Raw genomic sequence first — 11,953 nt, forward strand, 5'->3', positions numbered from 1 at the left:
TGAATGGAAAACATTGTTAATTTATTTATGAGAATAATACAATATACTATAAAATATTGTTGATTTCCTATACAACATATTTATTTTCCTTTTCTTTTTCCACAATTTCAACACCAATATTATCTGCTACCTCCACCCCCTTATACCTATACCAATGGGCACAAACAACGAAATAGCAAAAATTCAAAGCACACAGCCCCGCCACCAAGTAGTAGAAGTAATCCAACCTCCCCTTATTCAAATCCTCCGGCAGCCAGTTCCCCGACGGCGACCCCTCTGTCATCCTATGCAACCCCGTTATCAAGAATCCGTTCAAGTAACCTGCCGCCGCCATCCCGCAAAAGAAGAAAGACCCCGCAATGCTCCTCATATTCTCAGGAAACTGCTTGTAGTAAAACTCCACCTGCCCTATCGCGCAAAACCCTTCAGCGAGCCCAGCAATGCACAGCTGCGGGACGAGCCATAAAGCCGACATGGACGACACGTCCCCACGGGGTGAATGCGCCCCAGGATGGCTGAGCGCCATCCCCCGCCTCTTCTGTTCGACAAATGCCGAGACCAACGACTCGATGATCGTCAAGAAAATGCCGATGCCTATTCTTTGGAGGATCGTGATCCCGCCTTCTTTCTTGGTGATCCTCCGGAGGGAGGGGACGATGATCCGGTCGTAGATGGGGAGCCAAATGGTGAGGGTTAGCATGGTGAAGACACTGTAAGTGGCGGGTGGGATTTGGAAGCTAGTGGAGGCGAGATGCCTGTCGGATTGCATGGCTTGGAAGACGATGTACTGCTGCTTCTCGCCGACTTGGTAGAAGATTGAGGCAGCCCAGATGGGGATCACACGGAGGATGCATTTGACTTCTTCGATCTGCTGCATGCTACAGAGCTGCCATGGATTGGATTGGGATCCATTGGGGTTGAGCTGGTCTTCTGCTGTCCTTACCGCTGCTTTGTCAAGAAATCTAGGCACGAATTTGTGCGGAATATTACTAAGCTTTGGTACTTTAAAATTTCGAGTATTCAACAATATTTTGCACCACAAGAGAGAATAATTTTTTTGATTCACTAATTTGTTGTTTAGTCTATTAATTTTTCAAAACTTTGGTTCTGTAGATTAACTTTTAATTTTCGATTATACTGATCAAATTGGTGAGTTAACATTAAACAAATAACATTTTTCGATATCATGTCAGTATTTTCGATATCACATCAGCAATTAAATCAAAATAATTAAAAATTGAAAGTACATATCAAAATCAAATTTTGAAATTTCATGAATAAAAAAATTATTTTCCCAACAAATTATATATAATAATATATACGCGGGAAAAAAAGGAAAGCCAATTTATCTTTTTAGAATTAAAATCTAGACAATTAGATATATAGAAGCCAAATATCAATATAAATGGCTATTTTTACCTAATAAATATGATATTAAAAGGACCAAAGATCTATCTATATATATAATAGAGGATCAATTTTAGAAATTGATCTCCATTTTGAATTACTTTGTATATCCAATAAAATAAAATAATATAACAATATCTAATTTACTTAACTGGCCCGTGCAGAAACCAAGCATTTAAAAATATTATAAGCATAAAATATATAAATAAAACTAATAAACAAATATAATATATAGATGGTTGTTGAATAATCAAACATAAAAATTGGCTATATAATATGCATTGCAGTTGGTGTGCAAACTTAGCAGGTTGGTCACGCAAAGATAATTCATCAAATTGTTAAATAAATTAATATTATTTTCCTTACCAAAATTTCTACTATTTTGTTTGGTTAGACACGTCAATATCTATGGCAAAAATTTGTGTGAGACGGTCTCACATGTCATATTTTGTGAGACGGATCTATATTTGGGTAATCCATGAAAAAATATTACTTTTTATGCTAAGAGTATTACTTTTTATGGTGAATATGGGTAGGGTTGACCCGTCTCACAGATTGAGATCCGTGAGATGGTCTCACATGAGACCTACTCAATATCTATTGATGATCTTTTAAACATGCACTCTATTACTTCTAAGGCAAAAATTTGTGTGAGCCGATCTCACGGGTCGTATTTGTGAGACAGATCTCTTATTTGTGTCACCCATGAAAAAGTATCACTTTTTATGCTAAGAGTATTACTTTTTATTGTGAATATGGGTAGGGTTGACGGTCTCACAGATTATGATCCGTGAGACGGTCTCACATCAGACTCACTCTACTTCTAATTCTGAATGAATCGATGTTTAATGTTTCAAAAAAACAATTGAATATATTTTTTTAGCTTTTGTTCTATTTTGTCACGTGTCACTGAACAAATCCAGTCTATGTTACATGGAGAATATTGTCATTTATGTATTTTTTGTATAAGATATTCATATGAACATTTGTTATAATTTTTTTTTATTTCGAATTCAGATGATCACATGAACATATAAAAATATACAAAGAATATGTCTATTATGAGATAGTCTCACGAATCTTTATATGTAAGACGAGTCAACCCTATCGATGTACCCAATAAAATATAATATTTTAACATAAAAAATAATATTTTTTCGATGATCCAAATAAAATATTCGTCTGCCAAATTTTGATTATTAAAGAACCAAAACACAAAATCCACCAACTATCTATAAATAACATTGGTGAATTAATTATTTTGTCATTTTTATGGCACCAACTAATAACCATAATGAGTAAATCAAACATTTATAATGTGGACCAATAAATTGTAACCACCGCACATAGAAATAGCAAAATTGTACCTGAATTGTTCTGTATATGGGAGCTTCGAGTTAAGTGACTTGAGTGGCGTGTAATTGAACAGGCCAAGCCACGGTTGTTGCGGCGGCTTCAGCCGCCTCTTCTTGACGGCGACCACCAGGACTTGAGCCACGCTCGTGAACGGACTTCCCTCCGGCTTCACGATCACGTAAATGCTGGTCCCCACGAAGAAGACGAAGCACGATATCAACATAAATAAAGTGGGGATCCCCAGTCCGATGCCCCAACTCACGTCCGATTGCACGTACACAACGAGAGTCACCGACACCATTTGCGCGAAAGATAACGTGAAGAAGTACCAATTGAAAAAACTGTCGATCCCCCTCTTGCCACCCTCCGTTTTCGGATTGAACTGATCGGCCCCGAAGGCTAAGTTACATGGCCGGATGGCGCCGGCGCCGAGGATCATCAGCCCGAAACCGCTTAGCAGAAATACCATTTGCCACGGACTTGGACCGACGCATCGTACATCTTGTGCCCCACAATGGGGTGGATGCAAGTTCTTGACTGCAGCTGTCAGTGTTATCACCAACAAACCCTGCGCCAAACAAAAAAACGTCACATTTCTCGTGCGTATTCCAAAAACCATTGCAGCAATAACAAGTAATTCACCAGAAAGGAAGCAATGGATCCAAATCCAAGTGTTTTGTAGCGACCAAAGTAAGTATCACTAGCATAAGCACCGATTAGCGTGGAGAAATTGGTTGTCCCGTTGAAGACATTCAAAAGCGTGGTAGCAGAGATCCGTTTCATATTGAAAACAGTCGTCAAATAAACTTGAAGATTGAACAACATCCCAAGTGCTCCAAGTTTCTCAAATGTCTCATTCCCTGCATAATTTTTAAATTTTTTTTCAAGAACACAATTAGAATCATGTACAAATCGTTGAAGTTAACAAGGGAAAAAAAAAAGAAGATGAAAATTAGAGCATAAACATCACCTATAATAAAGGGCATGGCTTTGATTCCTCTATAGTTGATCTCTGGTTCATCTTCATCGTTTGTGGTTGCTTTCTTCTCTTCCATTTCCATCGCCATATCCTATCTCGGACACGAACTCGAACTCGAACTCGAAATCGAACTCGAATTGTGTATACACTTGTTTGGCAAGAGGGAAACACTTGGAAACAAGAAGACTGGTGAGACTAGGGTCGGTCAATCATCAGCTTTGAGACATTTGTGATGCTAGCTCTCTCCTCCATTATATACAAGTGTTAGTCGTTTTCCCTTTATTTTCAATATCTTTCTAGATGCATATTTGGTTATCTAAAATCAAATTTAAGTCTAAATCCATTAATTTTATTTAATTATTTATTTGTTTGGTAATTTTAATCGTTTTTTATGTCACTGATATATTACTGACATATCAATGACATGTTTAATGTCACATAAGCAATATTCTTGCCAAAAAAAATACTAAAATCGTCAAAAATTTGAAAAAAACCATAATGTAAATAAACAAAAATCACGAAGAAGTAAATATAAATGATCAGAATTACAATTTATTTTTATTTTTAGAGTGAAATATTATATTATGCAAAACATATGTACAATAATTGTTTTTTTTTTTAAAATTGTTATTATTTTTTTGTAAATTATGAACTATATATGGAAGTATATGTACATGCTCCAAGTAGAAAATAGAGAGTAAAAGAGGTCATAATTATGGTGATTAGGCTATATTTTTAAAATAACAATCAAGTGATCTTCTGACAAAATTGAATGATCTTTTTGCATTTACTTCAAAAGGATAAGGATAAGTCCAATTTCCTAAATAAACACTTTTCTTACCATGAAATAAATTGGACAAATATAAAATTGCACTAATATATGAAAAAAAGATATCGAGGTGAGACTCTCCTTCATATTGTACTCTTAACTTGATTCTCACTATGTAGTGAAATCAGAAGTTTTTTTTTCTTTAAATCATTCAATTAATTTTAGATATAAAATGCGAAAATTCGAGATAATCGATTTCGTCATTCTAATTTCATATGTCATTTATATCGATCTCTAAAATTTTAGATTGTGTCACGTATAAGGCTACGTCGTTACCCCTACCACGAATCATTCCATTAAATTCCATAACAATTATTGTTTGAATATCACATGAAAATTGGGACAGCGGGATTTAAAAAATAAAAAAAGCAAAAAACCAAATAAAAAATCCTCATTAGATTTTAGGCAAAAACTTGTGTGAGACGGTCTCACGGGTCGTTTTTGTGAGACGGATCTTTTATTTGGGTCATCTATGAAAAAATATTATTTTTTATGCTAAGAATATTACTTTTTATTGTGAATATCGATATGGTTGACCCGTCTCACATATTAAAATCCGTGAGACCCACTCTAGATTTTATTTTGTAATTATTGATTTGTTAATAGTAAATTTGTATGTAAAAATAATTATAAAATAAAGTGCGATATTGTAGTATAATGTAATCTAATAACAAAATATTTTAGAGGATGAATAAAAATATACGTTAAAATTATTTTATTTTTTAATATATAATAATATCGACTTTTTTAAAAAAATAAAATTGTTATTTAAATTTTTAAATAACAATAAATATTTTCCCATTTTGATCGACACACACACACTAACATTTTCAACAAGTCAAACATGAAAGTAGACATGCCAAGACGCCAACAAAGACCATGGCTTACCATACAATAGGATCCAAACTACTTGCCTATCATTATTTTATTCAAACATACAAAAATATACAAAAGTTACAAAAATATTTTAAAAAAATTATTTTTTTTAGTTTTTATTATCGAACGATCCGATCAATACCTATAACCAAGACGAGAAAAACAACCCGTCGAGATTTAATCGAACCACATTTCATCCATCGGGATCAAATACCTGAGTTTCCATGCTTCCGCGGCTAGGAGATGATCTATGTATACACGAAGTCAGTATTCGATCTTTTAAAATGATATATATATAGTTTTATTCATTAAAAATATTTTGCAACAATTTTTTTTAACAAAAATTATATTTTGTCCATTAAAAATAGAGAAGGTCTCTTGGGAGACGCTCTCACGACTCTTTATCTGTGAGATGAGTCAATCCTACAGATATTCACAATAAAAAGTAATATTCTTAACACAAAAAATAATATTTTTTCATGGATCATCCAAATAAAAGATCTGTCTAACAGAATACGATCCGTGAGATCGTCTCACACAATTAGTTGTCTTAAAAATATTAGTTAACTATATCCAATAATTGAGTTGGGTGTGGACTACATAAAGGGGTAAGACAAAGTGCACCACTATGAACTAAAGTCGTGCTTCATGAAACAGACAACATGCACACGGAAAGGCGTTTGTTAATATTCATTTGAGTCATCATCCAAATGGACAGCACACTACTAACAATGTCGACTCCACTTCATATTCACACGACTCTTGGTCTAGCGACACTCGATTTATAGACATTGTCTTTCGAGTTCGAGTTTGAGATCCGTGTAAAAATTTTCTATCGGGGTATTAAAAAGATTTTATTTTAAACTAAGTAATCAATTAATAACAACTTTTTTTAAAAAATATCATTTCAACTACCTTTTAATAAAGTTTGTGAAATTTAATTAAATTTATAATATTATATTTTTTGGGATAAAATAGTGTGTGAATAAGTGTGAAATGTAAGACCAATTTATTTCTTTTGGGTGGCCAACAAAAAATATTATTGGTGTACTTAACTTTCTACCCTACCTGTTTATTAAATTTATTTTTTTCCAAACTGATTTATTTATTTATGTATTTCTCTATTTGTCGGGTTTTTTTTAAAAATATTATAATTTTAAAACTTATTTATTAAAATATAGCAGTTTTCAAAACTTTACGAAAATATGGTAATCTGGAGAATGAACCCGTGGATTCAGAATCCGGGAGAGACTGACACGGATTCTCAGTCGGCGACGGTTTATCCAAAACCGTCGCTATTAGCGACGGTATTCCAAAACCGTTGCTAATTGCGACGATTTGAACAACAACCGTCGCTATGGCAAGGATTCCCTTCATTTTTATTAAAAAAAAAAGACACGGACCGAAGAAAAAAAACTGCTCAAGAAGAGTGTCGAAACTGAAAAGTTGAGCCGAAGGATGAGATGAATTCGTCAAATACTCGGTGAGATTTATAGGCATGGGATTGTGTAAAGGAATCCTTGACATAGCGACGGTTTTTGTTCAAACCGTCGCAAGTAGCGACGGTTTTGGAATACCGTCGCTAATAGTGACGGTTTTGGATAAACCGTCGCCGACTGAGAATCCGCGGGTTCATTCTCCATATTACAATATTTTCGTAAAGTTTTGAAAACTACTATATTTTAATAAATAAGTTTTAAAATTATAATATTTTTAAAAAAAACCCCTAGCCATAAGTGTAAGCTTCTAATATTTTTTTGGTAAGGTTCCAACATTATCATTCTACTAGTATTTATAGAAATTTTTGCCAAAATTTAAAAACCCTAAAACCTATCCGAACAAATGAAAATCGGTTCGATTAGGTAAAATCCGATAAAATCTGGTTTTAATCGAATGAAATTCTCGAATATGAACCGGTCTGACTTCTAACTGATCGGGTTTTTTTCTTGCTCGAACTAACTTGACCTACACCACATATCAATCGATTTTATTTTCCTCACTCTCTTAATAATTTGTTAGCACTCTTCATAAAATTTTACTAAACATGTGGTATATCGTACCGCACCGAACCAAATCGAACCGAACAGAAAATCTTATATCGTATACCGTACCGTAAATTACAGTAGAGTAGGTCTCATGTGAGACCGTCTCACGGACCTCAATCTGTGAGACGGGTCAACCCTACTCATATTTACAATAAAAAATAATACTCTTAGCATAAAAAGTAATACTTTTTCATGGATTATCCAAATAAAGATCTGTCTCATAAAATACGATTCGTGAAACTGTCTCACACAAGTTTTTGTCATTACAATATAAAAAAATTCATACCGATATACGTATAGCTAGCATACATATTATACCAAAATTGTACGATATGCCAAAAAATTTCGATACAATATCAATATATATCGTTTCATACCGAAAAAAACCTTAGATTATTAGAATTTCATCAAGTATCAAATACCGAACACCCAAAAATGGAAAACTAAACGAAGAAGTTTGTTCACATTCGCCAAATGAAACCTCACGACATATTTCTTGAAAATCACACAATCTCAACATCTATTTGAAAATCACTCGTAAAATATTCAGCCACGCAACCACCGCCAGATACCTTTGCAATTATTGCATGTGTCCAAATGATTGATGGATATTGATTTGATTAGCAAATATGGGTAATATATTTTTAGATTTTTTCGATTGAGTGCTATAAAAAATATGTAATATTTAAAAATAATGATTTATATATATAAAAATATTAAAAAAACTTGATTACATACATTAAAAATGACACCACGTGCATGACCAAATGCTAAAATTATTGAGTGAGTTTCATGTGAGACCGTTTCACGGATCATAATCTGTGAAACGGGTCAACCCTACTCATATTCACTAATATTCTTATCATAAAAAGTAATACTTTTTCATGGGTGACCCAAATAAGAGATCCGTCTCACAAATTTGACCCGTGATATCGTCTCACATAAATTTTTGCCAAAATTACTTAGTGCAGTTGTGAAGTTGGCATCCTCGTGGATGTTGCCCTCTTTTTCGGCATCTTCTCAAATATAATATAAACTAATACATTGACACATATGTTAGCGTGTGTGTATTATATTTTTTTATAATTCATTTATTTTATATTTAAATAAATATAAAAATATAATTATAAAAAATAGTAAGAGATTATATTATAATTTTGATATATAAATTTAAAAAATTAAATAGAAAAAAGAGAGAAAAAGACAAAATTAAGAATTGAACCTACAGCTTGATGTTTAGAAAATAAAGACTTTATCCGCTAAGTAACATATATATGATTATATTATATTGACAAAAATTTGCATGAGACAGTCTCACGGGTCATATTTGTGAGACAGATCTCTTATTTGAGTCATCCAAGAAAAAGTATTACTTTTTATGCTAAGAGTATTACTGTTTATTGTGAATATGGGTAGGATTGACCCGTTTCACAGATTAAGATCCGTGACCCAAATCAGAGATCCTTCTCACAGGTACGACTCGTGAGACCGTCTCACACAAGTTTTGCTTAAAACAAATCATGATACCAAAAGTTAGTTACTCTAAAATGTCCAACTTAATATTATATTATAGATATTGTAATTTTTTATAGTTTTTTTCCGGATATAATTTTTATTTATCATATTTAGTATTATTTTTTATATTATTTTATATATTATATACCATTATCATTAAATATATCACAAAAATAAGATGAGATTGTTTCATTCGGCAATTTTGTGAGAATTTTTTTTAACCTGACCGAATCATGAAAATATTATAGTTTTTTATGTCAAAAATATTATTTTTTTTACTATAAATATGGACTGAATCGATCTGTCCCATTAGACCGACTCATTAAAAACTTATTCTAAGCTCATTAGTTACTTCAAATATTTTTTATCACATCAAAACACTCATTAAATAAGGATAAATAAAAAGTTTATTTGTAGAATTAATGTTTCAAACAATTTTCTATATGAAAAATTATTTAAGTCTATACATATAAGACAGATGAAGTCGAAAGTATTATTTTTATTGCATATATTAGTATGATTGACATGTCTAATTAAATAAAAATATACGAGATCATCTTATCTACTGTGTACGTAAAACTCGTATAAAAATCTAAACGTAAATCCGTACTGTATTTGATTAATTTATTTTCCATATATTTCTTGAATGATACACTGGATAACTTATATCAAAAAAAAAAAATCCATTTGTACCCAACATTATATAAAAATTAAAAATATATGTACTTATTAGTAATTTTAAAACACCTCACCGTATATTTTTCTACTTTTCTCTCGACTAATTCCGAGATATTTATTAAATCACTTTTTAAACTTTTTAAATATAGAAAATTATATATTCCAAACTATTATTTTAAAAATAAAAATAAATTTATATATGAATAACAAATAATATGAATATCTTGTATTATGTACATGTATCGCGTAACACCAATATAATATATAAGAATCGAAGAGAATCATACATTAGGGAAATACTAATTCAACGAGTAGGTCTCTTGTGAGACGGTCTCTAGAATCTTTATCTGTAAGACTGGTCAACCCTACCGATATTCACACTAAAAAGTGATATTTTTAGCATAAAAATTAATATTTTTTTATGGATGACAAAATAATGGATCTGTCTCATAAAATATCACCTGTGAGATCGTCTCACACAAATTTTAGCCTAATTCAACTTAGACTATCATTTTTTTGGTCGATTTAACCTAAAATGTCGAATTCCAACAACCTACGATATTATAAAAGCTAAAATAATCCCAATTCATTGGATTTTTTCACGGAAACCAATTCGTTGGATAAGGCATTGATAAATTGTCCTAGGCACGACAATCAACTATATAAATAATAATATAATATAATCGGAATATAATATAATTTGGTTCATTTTTTAAAAAAAGAATATAATATAGTTTGCTACTCAATTTCAGAAATCGGGGGGAAATACAATCGACCGAGTTCCTTTGTTTTGTTCTTTTTTTAGATATAATTTGTTTCAGAACTGAAAGGGATAATATAATTTTATAATAAATTTAGTTTAATTAATGGACTGACGACAAAAGATGTTTTTAGAGAAGCGATTAAATTTATAATGTAAAAACACAAGAAAAATTAGAAAAGAGAAGGGTTTGAAAAATCAAAATATTATTTTTTGAATATGAATTAAATCGATCAGAATTAGAAACGAAAAATAAATAAAATAAAATTTTTAAATGATCACTTTTCATTAGAGCAAACACTTCCTAAATTCATTAATATGGAATGGATGTAATTAAATATTACAACCTATTTCGCATTTGCTAATTCCACAACCATTTTTCAAGTTCGATTCTGCCGCCATCCTTTGGTTGCAATAGGATGTGAGGGTAAATATATAAACCTCGACCTTAATTAAAGTGGAGTTTAATATATTCAAGATTACAAAAACGGTTGTGCGACGGTTTAATAAGTCAATTTTGTGAGATAAATCATCTATTTCGGTCATCCATGAAAAAAATATTTTTTATATCAAAAATATTATTAATTATTGTAAATATGGACATGGTTGACTCGTCTAATATGTAACGCCTCTGATTCAATGACTGTCCACATTGTACCAAGACGAATCTTTCCAACGTAGTTATGTCCTCACTCACATGTATCCTAAGAAACTTTCCAAAGGATCACCCAACCCAGAATTGAGTCAAACACGCTTAATTTTGGAGTTCTTTGGTGATGAGCTCCGAAAAGAAGATGCATTTTTTATAAGAGTGTTACCTATTAAATTTTTTAAACACTCATCAACTGTATATTCTCATACCTGAACAATTTTTGGAATCCTGCTCATTTCGGTGTGGGATCGGTTCGTTTATGTTCCATTCGCCTAGAAGCTTGTCAAGAGCTACTCATTTTTCGTGCAACCTCATGACACAGGTGATCACCCTCCGTCCTCTTCGGCCCTGGATCTCATATCACATATAAAGACTCGTGATACCGTCTCATAAGAGACCAATTAATCTAAGACATATTTTCAATATCTGAATTAATTTACACAAAAACTCATGTGAGACATTCTCACAAGTCAATTTTAAGAGACAAATATTCTTTTTGGGTCACGGGTCACCCATGATAAAATATTTATTTTTTATTGTAAATATGAACACGATTGATCCGTCTCACGAATAAAGATCAACGACTTATACTATATCAACATTTTTATCGAGCACACCACATGAAATTAGGTAGAGAGATATATATCTGTATCGTGACTTGGCTCGCAACAAATCTAATCAAGTGGTCAAGTGAAGCTAAACGTAACAGTCGTCTGTTCGTTTTGATGCGCATGTCCCTCTTCATCCTTTACCTATTCACGATATTTCACATAATGTACATAATCCATAACACTGCACCCATTACAACCACTTGCAAACTATTTTCAACTTTAAATTTTGCGCCACGGGGGACAAG

The 11,953-nt window shown here is 32.1% G+C and overlaps 1 protein-coding gene across 1 annotated transcript; it reads right to left on the reverse strand.

The window, feature by feature from the left end:
• Window positions 1-3,982, reverse strand: LOC140819415 (protein NRT1/ PTR FAMILY 2.11-like). The gene is made up of 4 exons (XM_073179498.1): window positions 3,734-3,982; window positions 3,406-3,623; window positions 2,775-3,331; window positions 1-962 (listed from the first exon to the last, which is right to left on the reverse strand). The coding sequence occupies exons 1-4, from the start codon at window positions 3,828-3,830 to the stop codon at window positions 68-70; spliced, it is 1,767 nt and encodes a 588-aa protein (XP_073035599.1). The 5' UTR covers window positions 3,831-3,982; the 3' UTR covers window positions 1-67.
• Window positions 3,983-11,953: the final 7,971 nt, after the last annotated feature.

This window comes from Primulina eburnea, chromosome 18 (genome assembly GCF_022965805.1).
Source record: "Primulina eburnea isolate SZY01 chromosome 18, ASM2296580v1, whole genome shotgun sequence".
NCBI classification, from domain to species: domain Eukaryota; kingdom Viridiplantae; phylum Streptophyta; class Magnoliopsida; order Lamiales; family Gesneriaceae; genus Primulina; species Primulina eburnea.